The 16,860-nt window shown below is 35.7% G+C and overlaps 1 protein-coding gene across 1 annotated transcript; it reads left to right on the plus strand.

The window, feature by feature from the left end:
• Nucleotides 1-227: 227 nt before the first annotated feature.
• ABCD3 (ATP-binding cassette, sub-family D (ALD), member 3) lies at nt 228-16,027 on the plus strand. Its single transcript, XM_009873166.1, has 22 exons — nt 228-261; nt 2,511-2,609; nt 3,190-3,278; nt 4,192-4,261; nt 5,045-5,142; nt 5,754-5,877; nt 6,821-6,877; nt 8,266-8,408; nt 8,717-8,786; nt 9,181-9,250; nt 9,381-9,478; nt 9,557-9,648; nt 10,167-10,255; nt 10,332-10,404; nt 11,175-11,238; nt 11,641-11,718; nt 11,810-11,875; nt 11,978-12,067; nt 12,279-12,398; nt 12,821-12,925; nt 14,228-14,284; nt 15,172-16,027. Exons 2-22 carry the CDS (start codon nt 2,535-2,537, stop codon nt 15,247-15,249), a joined length of 1,806 nt encoding a protein of 601 aa, XP_009871468.1. The 5' UTR covers nt 228-261; nt 2,511-2,534; the 3' UTR covers nt 15,250-16,027.
• Nucleotides 16,028-16,860: the final 833 nt, after the last annotated feature.

Here is a 16,860-nt window from a genome sequence, read left to right on the forward strand (position 1 = left end):
ACATGAAACTGAATGCTAAAAGGAATAAAATTTCAAAGAAATTGTGTAAGAATAACACGTAAGTTTGACATAAAAGGTAGCCCTGCTGTGAAGACACTGTACTGCTTTGAAACAAGGAGAGATCTAATCCCAAGCTTTCCTCTTTTTACCTTTTCTGACTAGAGATCAAGACAAAGAAATGTGTGTTAATAACAAGTAAAATACCTTTTTTTTCTCCTCTGCAGTAAAAGAAGTGGAAAACAGGCATTGCAGAACAATGAGGTAATTCTTTCTTCATGTAATATGTATTTAATAATTCTAAATAACACTGATTTTTTTTTTTTAAGTCCCGTAGTTGTAGTTTTGTTTTGGACAGGATGATGGCTATGCCCATGTGAGTTGAACAATACTTTCAGACTTGCATTGGTGATACAAGTGGGAGAATGAGGTTAATCACATGTGGCTGATGTTTGGCTGCATAATCGTATATGCTTGATATGTAACCCGTGCTTTTTCATCTCTATGCCTTATGAGTGCTTAAGGACTAGTTTTGTAAGTTTGTATGCATAGCGACAAACTGTAGATTTGGTATATCTTGTATTTGCGTTTTATTTAAAAGAAAAAGGTATGAAACGAGATGTAGAGTCTGAGAATTTCTGAAAAGTACTTCAGACTTGTGGTAGATGGTTTGTCATTTCTCTGATCTTTTGTGTGCCTATTCATTCGTTTGAAAAAGATATATTCTCCTAAGTTTGGGGTTTTTTTTTCATGTTCAAATAAAAATTAGCCCAAAAAGCAGAGCCCGTGTTTGGAAATATTGGGTTATATGATGCTACAAATAGATAACAATTCCAGATACTCGTGTCTTTGAAAACCTAAGGAAAGGCTTGTACTGGATAAAAATAAATATGTATGCAAACAACATAGTAGTGCAGTCAAGGTCTGCCTAGAAGCTGTCTGCCACAAATATTTGTGTTTTGCGTAGCTGTGTTTATTTGTATAAATCTTAGCTAGCTTTCTCTTATTCCTGCCTATGCTGCACGAAGGAGGAATTAATAGTCTAGGGAATAGTCTGGGAAAGAAGATAATTAAATTCATGTAGGTGCAAAATAGAAGTAGAAATGAGGAAGAGATGAACGGAAAGGAAGAATAGATTCAGCTCAAACATCAAATATGTTTAGTCAGGTACTTCAGAAATTTCACACATCAGACGTGTTTGTCTTTTCTGTTACAGAAAAGCAGTAACATGTTGAGGGTCATGCTTCATTAGGCCTAAACAGTAGTCTTTAGTTGTTGGGATTGCCTGGATTTTTGTGTAAATAATTAAAGTATTTTTATAATCTACCACATAGCATCCTATCAGGCTAGAATTTTTATCTGTAGTTTGCATTCATACAGTCCTGTCTTTTTTGAAAAGTTAACTGCATTCCATAAAAAACCAGATATAGTCTTTTTCACACAGTGTTCGGAGTAAATTTTTGTTTGCTGGAGCTCCAAGCTTGCACTTGCTGCCAATTGTGTTGCATGTGTAAACAGTAAGTGAAGAGATAAATTTGGACTCTTTGTGTAAGTTTCTGGTTTTTAATCATCCTTGAAAATAAAAAGTAGGGTGCTTGATAGAATTGTTTGAGTTAGTGGTGAATCACAGGCTATTTTCTTTGTTTTCCCTATCCTGTCTCCCCCCCCTTTTTTTTTTCTTTCAGGTTTCTTGTCTGAGTATGTTGTAGTATTACTATAGGCATTGTGATTCACATGAGTCTTGGGTAGCAAAGATAGCAGTATTAGGCTGATTAGACAGGTCTTGTTTTAAATAGTCATGCATGCCCTTTTAATCTGTTCTCAGGACTGAATTAATATGTCACAACTGTGAAAGGAAAGAAAGAAAATATACCTGGACCACTAGCTTGTTAAAAAGTGTTCAGGTTAGTCAGGACAGAAGGCAGGGTTATACAGAGTAAACAAGTGCAACAGACCCAAGTAAAAGGTGTTTGGGGGCAGGAGGTTTAGCTCACTCGGAGTGTGTTGTACTGTTCTTTAGATGTGAAGAAATAACTAATTCTGGTTTCACTTGAATCGAGTTTGGACTGTACAGTAAAGGAGTTTATTGATGGTCTAGACACATGATGGAAAGTGTCTTTAAAAATACTGGCTGGTGGTGTCTTCTAGAGACAAGCAGTGCCAAGAGATGTCAGGTTGAATTATAGCTTGTAGTTGAATGTGCTAATGCTGTGGTCGGTGTTTGTTTGTGTATAACTTAACATAGATTTGAAATATTTTTTTATCATAATAACTACTTCCTATTGCAATTTGTTTTAATAGATTAGTTCTCTTACTTAAATTTCTATTAGTTGTGAGGAGCTGCACTCCGAATTCTTAGATTTCATTTAACTTGTGTGAGAAATTGAATTGGCATGCAATACTGCACATACTGCAGAAAGAAAGTAGCTGTGAGTAACTTGGAGAAGGAAAATATCACATCAATATTTAAATAAGACATTACATTCTTGTTTTGCTTGTTCTGTGTGCAGCAGAAGGAGGGAAAGAAGGAGCGCGCAATGGTGGACAGAGTGTTCATTGCAAGAATATGTCGAATCTTGAAAATAATGGTCCCTAGAACACTCTGTAAAGAGGTGAGCGTTGCCTGCCGTAACAAATAAAATGAGCATTTTTGGAGTCAAGTTTTCTTTTGTAGTTATATCAGAATTTAAACAAGAGCATATACTTGACTAGGACTTGGTTGTATTACATGTTTTAAAATAGCAGTGTACTAATAGAAAACCTACATGTATGTTCAGTTGTTAGATCACTAATGCATATTCTGGTTTCAATTGCAAGATAATATATTTACTGTCAGCTAATAACTACTCTATATTAGTCTCTTGCAGCCTCTGTGACCCTGTGCTTATGGCAGAAAGGTGTCTCAGAATAGCAGTAACTTCTTTATTCCTGCAATCGTCCTGTCTTTTAGGATGTGTCCAGTATATATATCAACTAAATATAGCTTTTTAAAAGACAAACTTTCTCCATAAAAATGTAACCAGTATTTATTAAAAATATTGTATGCTAATCTGTTTTCTGTAAAGCAAGCAAATACTACATTAGCTGGGGGCACTAGGATGATACTTTTCTGCTAGATAGGGTTGGACTACTTCCTTGAAAAAAGTGGAGTTTATCCGTTATTTAACTGTTACACTGCTGTTTTTGTACTAGACAGGTTATTTGCTGCTTATTGCTGTGATGCTGGTAGTCCGCACGTATTGTGATATTTGGATGATTCAAAATGGAACAGTCATTGAAAGGTATCTACAAACTTGTAATTCTTGTAATTTTTAAACATTCTTTCTTGTGTTTAACAGGGCAAGTAGTCTGTTGGAACCCATTCAGATGTTTTGTAGCTTGCTTGTTTATGTAGCACGGTTGAAAAACTGGTAGAGTTGCAGTTTTTTGAGGAGGGTTGTGTGGATCCCTGTATTTTTTTTAAAGAAAAAAAATGTTTTAATCAACTGTTTTTCTGATGCTGGCCACAATTTATTTTTTTTTTTACCAAAATTTAGTTATTAAATGATTTTCTGTTCTTTTGGTCACATGTTATACACCAAAGACTCTCAATCTTAGGTTGATCTGAATGTCCAAGAGGGCACTTCAAAATAGCAGCGTAGTGCTCCTATGTCATAGACTCAGGCATGTTGCTTGGATATTAGGTGTGTTACTTCCTTCTCCTGTGCTGTTTGCTCTTTAGATTGATAAACACAACCCTTCACTCTTATTTGTTTTAAAAAGTGTTTTCTAGACCTTCGATTATTTTTGTTGCTCTTGGTGCTAGTTGAAGCAAGTCAGAATTTGTTAAAACATGAATTCATAATGATACTGTATTTCAGAAGTCTTTCAGTGCTTTGTAGAATGGAAGAATTGCTTTATTTCTGTCTTGTGAGAATCTACAAAAGCAAAGAGAGGAAGGAACTGGTATTTTGTGACTGAATTTCTGAGCCCCTAGTGCAGGCAGCTGCTGCAGGAGCACAAGGGAGTTGCTTAGTCTGTCACCACTTAGCTTACAGAAGTCTGTCATACTTGATCCTACAGCTGATACTGCAAGTTTCCCTGATGATTTTTTTTCTTTGTGTGATCCACTGAGAATTTATCCACTTTAAGATGTGCTAGTTTATACTTTCTTGTTTGTCTTATAACTAATTCTTAGCTGATGGTTGTTTACAGCGCTATCATTGGCCGCAGCAGAAAAGATTTCAAGAAATACTTGTTCAACTTTATTGCCGCAATGCCTGCTGTAAGTGCTTTTCTTATTCTACTTCTAGTAGAATGTATTTTAAATGTAACTTCAGAATTTGAGGAAAATATCTCAAACGAGTGTCTGCAGAAATTAGTTATTTTACATGTACATCTGTATTAAGACACACTTCATTTTTTAGCTTCAGTGTGTGGGAAACTTTATCATCACGTTTCCTTATTGATTGCAACTATTTTTATGGCAGATGTGTTTAGTTTTTCAGGTTGGTTTTGTTGATGGTGATTTTGACTGACAGCTTAATGTGCCATCCGGAGTACTGCTTAATAACATCTTATAGATTGGATGATATTTCAATATTGTAAGTTTGGAATTCCTTTGACACCATTGGAGATGAAGATTTCTTTTTAGTCTTTAATTTTTGTATTTTCTACAGCTTCTTCTGAGTTTCTTATGTTTTGTTCCACCCTTTACATTTCCTTCAGCTTGTCAACATCTCTGACCTGCAGCAGATGGAAGCAGTTGTTACGACCTAATAGATAATGTGCCTAGTTTACAATAGATTGATCATTTTAAGATAGTGGCTCTTTTCTAGAGCTTATGAGAAGAACTGAAAATATGCTATATGAACAAAGGCTTATGTTAAGTCTTTTGATGTGATGAGATCCACTGGGAACTGGAATTTTCAAAAATACAGAGGGAAACATAAGCAGTGGTTGTGCCGGCCAGGGGGAGAATTCACCTGTTCTGAAGTGTTTGCTGCAAACTAATCTAAGTATAATAGATCTTGGTAGCTAAATGTTGAAGTACTGTCTCTTTTTCTAGATCTCTTTAGTGAATAACTTTCTGAAGTATGGCCTAAATGAACTGAAACTTTGCTTCCGAGTGAGACTTACCAGATACCTCTATGAGGAATACCTTAAGTAAGTAACACCTTGTTAATGTCTAAAGGTTTTAAAAGCTAAATTGGTTAAAATAAAACCAAATCATTTTAGAGTACATAGTAAGGAAGTAGCGAGGTGCTTAGCACGCTAGGTATACTGTCTTGGTTGCAGTTAACCTGCAGGGAGGGATGAATGACTTATCTAGGTTGTATGTGGCACAGATACAAAGACAGCAAAGTTCAATTGGGTCAATTAGGGGGAAAAAAAATAAAAATACACTGTATAGCTTCCACTACTGGGTTGGTCAGATTCCAGAGTGCTTCATCTGTTTTGACATAGTGCTAAGAGTCCTGCAGACTGAACTGGATACATGAACTTGAGTAGCTGCTCTGAGTTTTTGCTGTCAGATGTGCTGATGCAGAGTTCGTGAGGGTTTTCTAACTCTGAAGTGCAGCAGCAGTGCACGGAGGAGCATGGTCCTCAGCTTCAACTAAGACATTGTGAAATCTAAAGAGCTCTGCAGGACTCCATACAGTTACTTAATGTTTGCACTACTTTCCATCTCAGTTGTATGAAGCAGGGGGAGTCCAATTATTTGAGATTCAAGGTAATGATTTTTTTTCTGCCACTTACCTATTGTTTTGTTTCAGAGCTTACACATACTACAAAATGGGAAATCTGGACAACAGAATAGCTAATCCAGATCAACTCCTTACACAGGATGTGGAAAAATTCTGTAACAGTGTAGTGGACCTTTACTCAAACCTTAGCAAGGTAAATCTTCTCAGAGAGAACTTTGAATAACAACTGTGGATGTTCAGGATATGATGTCAGAACTCACAACAAGTGCTTGTATTTCTGTGTGTATTGCTTGGACCATGGTGCCGAAGAGAACTGTTTGTGATGATACATCATTTCACACTGTGGTTTGCATGACCTCTGCTAAAAGCACTTGTGTGGATTGTTGCAATTTGTATTAAATTTTCTTTTGAAGAACTTACCACATAATTTTGCAGTTGAACCGTGATGAGTACACTTTCTCAGCTAGTTAGATTTCAGAAGAAACGCAGAGTCTAGCTATCAGTTTTGTATAGAAATATTATTTTGGGTAGAAGGTAGAAAGCATTTGCCTCTATTTCTGATGGAAATCGCAGGGGGTTAGGTAATGTAGATACTGTTGAAATTTTTAGACTAAATTTTATGTTATGTGTTCATACAAGCAACATTATAAGGCAAAGTAGAAGTTGATGTGTTCAAAAGCTTCTGGCTACAAAACCTAGTTCAGCTGCTCTAGATTTGAGAGAGAAAGTGTGCAACACAATACTTGCAAATTGGAATATTGCTTCTATTGGGTACATAGCCTACTATATGGCATTATCTTTCTGCTCATGTTGCTTCAATTAAGTCATGGGGTGTTGTCTAACCTTGCTTAGTGAGCAGTGTTATTACAGACCTAAGATAGTGAAGTACTTTTATGCAGTATGTGTTTTATTTGAAGAACATGATGCTTTTATGTTCAGTTCTTGACTGAATGCTTTCATAAGTATGAGATTCCTTTTGTTTTAGCATTTTAACATGTGTAACAGGCTAACCAGTATTGTGCTTTTAAGGCAGAGATATAACTGGTTTTGGGGTGGTTGGTGGTTTCTGGACCATTTTGTATTTATTTTATGTTGGTGTTCTAATGCGTTATTTTTTTTCTATGCTTCTTTTACAGCCTTTCTTGGATATAGTTTTGTATATCTTCAAGCTAACAAGTGCAATAGGAGCTCAGGTAAATTGAGTGGGGTTTTTAGCATTATAAGCAGATTATCCCTTCTTTGGTTATAGCCTTTTACCTACTTGATGCCTGAGGAAAACTCTCATGTATATATATATATTCATCCATTATTTGAAGGCATGTCCTGAAAATATGCTTTCACACTTAATGTTTTCTGTGCTTTAGTGCTCCCTTTCTTGTGGCAAGCAAAATAAAACTCAGAATTTGCAGGCATGCAGTCAGTGATTTGAAGAAACAAAGTTCTCTTTTTCCAGCAGTTACTTGGGAATCCTATTTAGTACAGTAACCTTCCAGCTGGTTATATCCTGTGTGGCTTCAATTTAAGGGAGAAAGCAAGCTTTCTGTTTCTTTGCAGCTTCTGTAATGGAGAGCTATTCCTTGCATTGAGCTCTGTGACCATTTTATTCCTCACCCAATAAGCTGATTGTTTCAGAAATAATTTTTCAGCTTACTAAAATGATGCATTGTCAGAAATATTCAGGGTCTCGCAAGAACTAGCTCTGGAACACAATGTAGATTTTGTTGAAACAGACTGCAGGAAGGATTAGCTGAGCCTAGATAATTTTTCCAATCTCAGATGCTTGCATTACTCTGTAATAGTTATTACAGGCAGTTTGTGCAAAACTCAGTTTGTGCCTTTGGTTTTGTTATGCCATGCTTTAGGACTTAGATTTGGTATTTGGGAGCCCTGTTCTGTTGAAGCTTAGGTTCCCGGTTAGCTCAGTGGTTTGAGCGCGGTGCTGACAACAGTGACAACACCGAGGTTGTGGGTTCGATTCCCGCTCGGTCCCCATGTGTTGCCTGGTCTAGTCGAGAGGTGACGTCCCTGCCCATGACAGGGAGGTTGGACTAGATGATCTCTAAGGTCCCTTCCAAACTAAGCAATTCTATGATTCTGTGATCCAGAAGAATAAGAGATCCCTACCAGCACTTCCTGAAGGAAGCAGAAAATGTGCTAGATGTGTATGGATCAAAGAAGGAAACAGAAATATTGAAATATTGACTACTATGACAATATAGCAAATATAGAGAAAAAGGCAGTAAGTAGAAATGAAGGAGAGAAAACGAGAAAGGAGGAGGAAATTATCATTGAAACAAGCTAGGACAGTAGGACGCAGAGATTGTGCTGGGTGATGATAAAAACTTCAGTAGAAGGTCAGGGTGGGAATGGCATCTAGGAACAAAGAATTAGTAAAATTACTAGAACTGCATCTACGACACAAAAGAAATATGAAGGGAATTGCAAGAGTAATTGAATTGGTGATGTAGACACATGGGAGGTGAGCATCAACGGATTTGTGCTTTCTGGGCATTTTGGATGCGTATTTTGCAATCTGAGACCATCTAGATTATAAGCTTTTATCCTTTTATGATATCCACAGGGTCCAGCTAGCATGATGGCATACTTGATTATTTCGGGATTTTTCCTTACACGTTTAAGGAGACCAATTGGCAAGATGACCATTATAGAGCAAAAATATGAAGGGGAATACAGATATGTCAACTCACGGCTTATTACAAACAGGTATGGATTTACTCGGACGGCAGAATCTAAGTGATGAAGTAATACTGTGATGTAAATGGAAGCTGTTTGTTAAAATATGTTTGGAAAGTCTGATGCTACCAGTTCTGAGCAAAGCGTTTGCATCTTTATGTAGATTATTAGTAAGTAATTTGTGTGTGCATTATATTTCTAACTCAAAAGATCAGCTGTAGCTAGGGTATATAATAAGCTTATGTTCTACTGTTGTGAAAAAGTATGAACTCGTAACTGAAAAAGCTATATTCCTGTGTTTTATAGCTTTCTGTCCTTTGTTTTTTTTTCTTTTTTAGTGAAGAAATTGCTTTTTATAATGGAAATTTGAGAGAAAAACAGACTATTCACAAAACCTTCCGTAAACTGGTAAGATTGCAAAGCTTCAGTTAATTTTGCTATGGTGATTCTTGGCATGTATATTGAAAGGTTGTTCATGCTGATGCAGTCATTAGGTTTAAAAATAAATGACAAGGCTATAAGCAGAACATGAGTTTCTGATAGCATGGTCTTTCTGTTGCCACTTACCTCATTTTCACCCGCCACAGTTACGGTTGTCTCACAACTGTGTTTCCCGTGTGGGTTGTTTTAGTCTAGAGTGCAAGTCCTTGCCAGCAGGGACACTTGGGCAGTTCTTGTCGCACTGCCAGGTGTGTTTGGGTGTCTGTAACTGAAAAATAAATGTGTTTGGAATCGAGTGTCTGTAAAATAATAAAAGTTAGTAAAACATACGCTGAAATAGTTTAATCTTTTTTCTTACCAGGTGGAACATTTGCATAATTTCATCCTGTTCCGGTTCTCTATGGGTTTCATTGATACTATCATTGCCAAATGTAAGTGTTTGTCCAGTGCTAATGGATTCCTATAAATAACGTGGTACAACACTTTTTACATGAGAATTTTCTTTTTTTTTCTTATTGCTTCAGTTAATGTGTATCTTAAATATTTTTTCTTCAACTGCAGACCTTGCCACTGTGGTCGGTTACCTGGTTGTTAGTCGTCCATTTTTGAACCTGGCTGATCCTCGTCATCAGAATAGCACTCATGCAGAACTTCTGGAGGTAGATAGAACAGAGTTAAAACATTTTCCTAAATTTAAATTTTGTTAGTTCACATACAGAAACTTTCTTCTACTCTAGGATTATTACCAAAGTGGAAGAATGTTACTGAGAATGTCTCAGGCTTTGGGCAGAATAGTCCTTGCAGGCCGTGAAATGACAAGATTGGCTGGGTAAGCTTAATATTAGTTGTGTAAAACAACTTTCCTAAAGTGCTGTTGTTTCTGCTTCTTGTCCCATTTTAAAGAACTGACTGTAGAATTAAAATGAGCTTATGTGCTTGGTTCGTTGCAGCACCCTGAAAATTCAGAAATTAAAAACATTTTATGCTGAAAACACATATAAAGATGTGCTAATTATGTCCACAAGTAATTTCATATCTGAATAGTAGCAGCGTACAGTTAGAATTGTAATTGAAAAGACATTGTGAAATGCTCTCATAAATTACTTAGTGATTATTTACCAAACTTTTTTTTAAATATTAAGAAGAAAAACTATGAAATATTTGGCTGTTACAGGATAAGGTTCTTGTAAATATTGTGAATATTGGACAACCGTAGTGCAACTCCAAATGTCCAAAATTCCATTCGTAGACTGCGTTGAATATCTGTCATTTTGATAGTTTAGTAGAGTACTCATTAGAGCTTCTGTGGATTTCTAAAGCTTCTAAATATTAATTTTTTTTTTTTAGTTTCACAGCTCGAATTACAGAATTAATGCAGGTTCTGAAGGACTTGAATAGTGGCAAATACCAGCGTACTATGGTATCGCAAGAAAAAGGTATATGTGACATAATGCTCAATGTGTGCATCTCTGTGTAGTGTTCAATTCTCTAATACTTTTTCCTTAATTTAAGATGCAGATAAAAAGCAAGCTTTGCCTTTGACACCTGGAGCTGGAGAAATTATCAACACTGATAACCTTATCAAGTAGGTTTACAAAGTTTCCATGACGTCAATATTTTTAACATAGTCTGGCTTTTAAATCTTTTCCTCTACTACTATTAATAGAGCTCTTAATACAAATTATTACAATATGCAATCCCTGTTTATATTATAGTTTATTTACAGATAATGCCACCTTCTTCCCATTCAGCCTTTCTATTCTGCATGTCCTCTCATGTTAGCAGAAGACATAGTATGCTGTTTGCACTTTTTGTTAACATTCCATGCTGTCCTTTGGAATGACTACCTAGACTATTTTGTTCATACTTTACAAAATTTCTTCTTAGAAATATGTTGGTTACAGATCTTATTCCATGATATAATTCAGCTGTAAAAATCAGGGGCAAGGCTGTATTCGCTTTCAAAATATTTGCTTGTATTTCTGTGTACTTGGATGGTTCGTTTATGCACTCGAGTAGCAATCAACTCCTCAGTTCTTTGCAGTCTGAGGAACAGAATATCGACACAGTAGAGCTACTTAAAGGCATAAAGTCGAGTCAGTTTAAGAGATGAAGTAGCCTCAATCTGATCAATGTGTAAAGCAGACGGTGGAGTAGAGGGGAAGGAAGGGAGGAAGAGGAAAGAAGAAAGGAGATGATAGAGCTATTTTTATTATTATATTAGAGAGAGAAAAAGTAAGGGAGAGGTGAGTAGAGAAGTCATATATATAGAATACACTTCCCTGAGTAAGCATGGAGTCCTAGCTACTTTTAGGTAACTATGTTTTTACTTATTTATTGTTGCAATACAAATAGGTTTGATCATGTTCCGTTGGTGACACCTAATGGAGATGTTTTAATTCAAGACCTTAACTTTGAGGTAAGGTGGTGGATTTTTTAATAAAATAGAAAATGTTATTTTTATAAAATTTTAAGGTGAAGATGACAATTTCAGAGGTAATCTGACTTACAAGAAAAAATGCAAACAAAAATGGAGAAGTGCTTCTATGGTGTGCTTAAATCTGAACAAAACTAATAATCGTGTTAGTTTAAAAAAAAAAAAAGCAATAAGCTATCTTCACCAAAAAAAAAATTGAACAAATTTTTTTTCCAGCTACAGTTGGTGGTAAACTAGTTGGAGGAAACAATACCTATTATTGGTGGAAGTTACTCATTGTAATGTCAGAAAGTACTCCAAGGATACCAGCTTGTCTTATTGTTTGTAAAGCTTTCAACAATACTTTCTCACTACCCTTTTAATGTGTTGGGTTTGCATTTTTAGGTTCGATCTGGTGCAAATGTTCTGATTTGTGGGCCAAATGGATGTGGGAAGAGCTCACTTTTTCGTGTTCTTGGTGAGGTAAAGAAACTTTTTATATAAATGAGGGAGAATCTAAAGTACTGCTGTAATTGGACTTCTTTGGTCAAGCTAAACCTTTTTCTTGTTGCAGTTGTGGCCTTTGTTTGGTGGGCGCTTAACAAAACCTGTAAGAGGAAAGTTGTTCTATGTTCCTCAGGTGAGGCCAAGTACTTTAATTGCCAGTAGTGTTTTCCTTCTTCCGGCTTTGACTATGTTTAGAAATATTTGACATACCTTTCTGTTTCTAAATGTATCTCAGAGACCATATATGACACTTGGAACACTCAGAGATCAAGTTATATATCCAGATACCTTAGAAGATCAGAGAAAGAAAGGGATTTCTGACCAGGTAATAATTAGTTCATTAACCGTTTGTCTTACTTGCAATGGGTAATGCTTCAGATTTACAAATACTGGAACTGCTATTGAAAACACTACATTTAGTTTGGTTTTAATATTTATCAAAGTTGATAGTACACCAATATAATATTTTTTTATAACTTTTTCCAATCATTTCTTTTAAGATCACTCAACCTCTGTCATTTCTGTTTCAATTAAAGGTGCTGAAGGAGTACTTAGATAATGTGCAGCTGGGTCACATCTTGGAACGTGAAGGAGGCTGGGATAGTGTTCAGGATTGGATGGATGTACTCAGTGGAGGAGAAAAACAGAGAATGGCAGTATGTCTCAAAAGCATAAGTACTTTAAATTTTTGACCTATGTCCTGTATTTATCTGAGTTGTAAGCAATTTTTGTTTACTAAATATTAATACTTTACATAGAGGAACCTCCCAAAATGTGAAATATCTGAATGCTGAGAAAACAACCTAAACCAGTATTTATTGTACTCAAAATTTAGTAAGAAACAGTGACCTCTTGCTATTCCTTACACTTTGGTTGTATGAACAGATGTTCTAAAATATTTTTTTAAAAAAATATGTGAAGATAATATACAGCTCTTAGATTTCTAGGCCTCAGTGGGTGCCAACTTAAACTCCCTTGACACCGTAGATTTTTAGACACTAATTGTTAGTTTAACTTCTAACACTGTGTTATTGGTTATAGCTCAGTGTCCACAGTAGCTTTTTGGTTTGCATTCCAGATGGCAAGGTTATTCTATCATAAGCCTCAATTTGCAATTCTCGATGAGTGCACCAGTGCTGTTAGTGTTGACGTAGAAGGCTACATTTACAGCCACTGCCGGAAGGTAAGCTCCTTGTTTTTAGAAGTATATCTCTATATGTTAAGAGGAAGCTTAAAATGATACAAGCTACTCTTCCTTATACCTAGTGCAGATGTGAGGAAAAAAAAAAATCTTCACTAAGTGTTTTGTAGTCTTAGGATAATTAGAAGTACATGTGGCCTCTGTATATCAGAGAATTCTAATGGCTAACTAACTTTACTTTCCCAGATAGACTTTTAGAATGTCACATGAAGATCAAATAGTCAAAATTTTTGTACTTTTTTGTTGTTCAAGAGGTTTCCTTTGGCCAGGGCAACAGAAGTGAAAGGTTGTGAGTGTTCATTTCCGTCTGTTTTGAGATATGAAAAGCCAAGTGCTCTAGGAAGACATGCTGATGTTAAATACAGATTTCTTTTTCCTTCTTAAACTCACCATTTCAGATTCTACATAGTGCCATGTGAATGATCAGTGAAGTTCCCTTTCACACCCCTAGCCTGGAAATAACATTAATTACCGAGTAGCTGTATTCTCAGAATGGTAATGGAGCAAAGCTGTGCATCCACTGAAATATGTGCTTGAAACCTGAAGTGTGAATTTAGGAGCCTTCTGTAGCAATGAGTTGATGCCAGATGAGGACTCTGTGGATGAATTGGACATTTATTTCTTGAATTAGTTTTATGGTACTAATATAAATACCCTGAAAATTTCCACTTCTACTTTGCATATACCTGTTATTCTGTGAAGTTGAATGTGCGTTTGTACTTTTGGTTTAGAGTTATTGTTGCCAAGTGTCTAATGCATGTTACTGAAAAACAGAATTTCTGGTTAAGCTGTCCTTGAAGAAGGAAAAAAGTGTTACCCTTTTATCATTGGAGCCAATTTCTCCTTTTAATTGTTGCTGCTGTTTGGGATTTATAATTAACAGAGTCACAAGGAAACAAAGGAGGATTATTCTCACATTAAATTTATATTAATAACTTTCATTTTATGGTGGTTTTTTTGCTGTTGCAGTAAATTTCTTTTATTCGCCACTCTTGTTGCTGCCTCCTACCTTAACTCCTTTGCCCAGTTCATTCTATGTTTTGCCAAATCATTAGGAGCAAAAGAATGGTGAAATCAATTAAACATATAAAACATAAACATTTTTTAAATCTGGAAATTATTGTGTTAAGGCTATATATGTATCCTGATAGTATATACTGTTAATAATAGAGTCTGGAAGTTTTTCTAAGTTTAAGCTCTTTAGCTGATGTCATGCTGAAAATAAATAGTAACTAACCCAAGAGAAAAATTAACTGCTTTATCATATGTATTTTGTTCGTGTAGGTTGGCATCACTCTTTTCACCGTCTCCCACAGAAAGTCACTCTGGAAACATCATGATGTATGTAGGCTCTGCTTTTGCTAAAGATATCTGTAGGTGGTAGGGGTTTTGTTTTACTTTCTATTAGATTGACTTTACAATTCAAGATGTTCTCATTTTACATCCTAATAGATCATGTTCTGTTTGGTTTTTTGTTTGTGTTTTTTTTTTCAAAAAGGTTTTACTTTCATAATTCAGTTGCACTATTTGAAATACTCTTCCCTTCACAACTAGAAGAATAACCTTGACGGTATCTATAAAAGTACCCTCAAAAACATGGGTCACTAGTCACTTAAGTCATCTTAGCCTCAAAAAAATCCTTGAACCAGAATCCAGTGAAGAGCATGGAGTTTTTGCTTTCAAGATGCCTAATAAATCTACTAAGTTTTAAAAAATTAATCTCTAATAGAATCATAGACTTATTTAAGTTGGAAAAGACCGTTAAGATCAAGTCCAACCGTAAACGTAATGATATCAAATCTACCACTAAACCTTGTCCCTGAGCACCTTGTCTACACATCTTTTAAATACCTGGACTTCTTTTCCAAACTAAGACTTTACTACTGTTATTACTTTTTATGCAGACAGACTATATGTGTGGGGAAAAAATACTGAATTAATACACAAGGTTGAATGTGTACCTGAAACATGTTGTCACAAAACCCAGTATACAGTGTCAGGTGTAGGTGCAACCATTAGCAGACTGATGGATGATATGAAAAAGAAAACAGTTTAACTTTTTTTTTAGAGGCAACTGAATTTAATGAAACCTGAAGTGGGAGAAGCTTACCTTCTGGCTTAGATGAGTTGAAGAGTTTACATTAAAACTACTTTAAAATGTAATTTATTTAGGCATTTATAGACCTGGTCATTTTTAGGTGGCTGATAACATGGGTTTTTTATTTCAGTTTTATTTGCATATGGATGGAAGAGGAAACTATGAGTTCAAGAAAATAACTGAAGACACAGTTGAATTTGGATCTTAAAGTGATGAACTGAACTGCTACAGAGGCTGCTGGTTACAGGAAGTGTGTAGAATGGCAGACATCATACAACAAAATTATTCAGCTTGTTTTTTAAACAGATTAACTAGGATAACCCAGAACAAGCTGTTAAGCGTTTACTGTTATGTAGGATGTTGCTAATTGTGTATATGTTGGTTTAATTATTGATATGTACTAAGAATGTCCTTATTCTTGTGGTTTAAAAACCTGCCTAAATTAAATTGGGCTTAAATCGGTGAAACCTGATTCATCCTGGGATGCAAACCATTTGAAATCAGCTGATTTGACTTTTGTAGACCTTCTTTCCCTTCAGTGAAAAGCCCTGTTAAAATTAGGGTTGCTACCTCTTGTTCCTGCAAAGCAGTCTTGGATTTTTGCTCTGTTCTATGCATATTTCTGAGTTATCTCACACAGTGCAGGACATTCTCCCATCTTCAAATCTGTGCCCTGTTAAATGAAAGAGCCTTTTCCTTGACAAAGCCTTGAGATGTAGCCAATATGCCCTTGCTGTTAAAGGATGAACTGAACCTATGAGACAAAACTAATTCCTTCTAAAAAAAATTAAGCTTGTCACTTACCAAGTTTTTGGATTCTATTTAACATCTGTCTGTCGATATCATTCTCTCTGCTGCTTAGCAATCCCATTCTCTCCTCGTTTAGCAAGAGCTTCATCCGTCCCAGCCACTGCAGCTTCCCTTTTTCTGTCAGAGAAATACTGTGGTAATGAAGGGTAGAGTGGAGGCTGAGGGAGGAAAAGACTGACAGAAAAAAAAACAAAGAAAAAAAAAACAAAAAAGGGAGGGGGAAGAAATGTTATATTCCTTATATCAATCATTCTTGTGTGTTTTTTCAGCTCTGAGGAAATGAATGGCTCCCACAAGCAGAAACAGAGTAAAGAATGTGGGTCCAATCATTGTTCTCTTTAAATCAGTAGGGGTCAAAAATATTAATCTGTGAATAGAAGGCTGTTATCTGTCCTGTGTGTTCAGTCCTGTAATACAGCAGTTTCTTTTCCCAACATTCTTCCTTTTCTCCCTCTTAAAAAACATCTCCTCATGGTTTTAGATCTGAGCTTGAAAGTAAATGATAATGGCACTTCCTGTTTGGTCTTCTGGGATGTGAAGCCTAAAATGATGCTTTCATCCTTCATGATTATTCTATTATTTGTCATGAGGTTTCTTGATTTCTTATACAAATCGTTCACCAGTGATTCTTGCTGTTGTCTAAGCATCTCTAGTCTCTGCTGGTTTTCTTGATCCAGCTGCCAAATCCCTTTAAAGATACCAAACTTTTTTAAATGGTAACTTTTTTTTCCATACAAATGATTACTGTGGTTGCTGTGTGATTTTGACAAACATAAGTGCAGCAAGGATGTTTGTGATCAGGGAATAGGAAGGTATAACTCAAAATGAATCACTCTTTAGGCTTTAAAACAAAAATTTGCAATACCTGTTGTACAGTGAAGGTCTAAGAGGTTTTTTAGTGTTCCATATATGATATAATACAGGAATGCACTACATGAAGGCATGCATAAAATATGCAATAAATCTGGGTTTTGTGCATCTTTTATCAAGGTTTTAGATTATAAAAAAC

This window comes from Apaloderma vittatum, unplaced genomic scaffold (genome assembly GCF_000703405.1).
Source record: "Apaloderma vittatum isolate BGI_N311 unplaced genomic scaffold, ASM70340v1 scaffold27167, whole genome shotgun sequence".
NCBI classification, from domain to species: Eukaryota; Metazoa; Chordata; class Aves; order Trogoniformes; family Trogonidae; genus Apaloderma; species Apaloderma vittatum.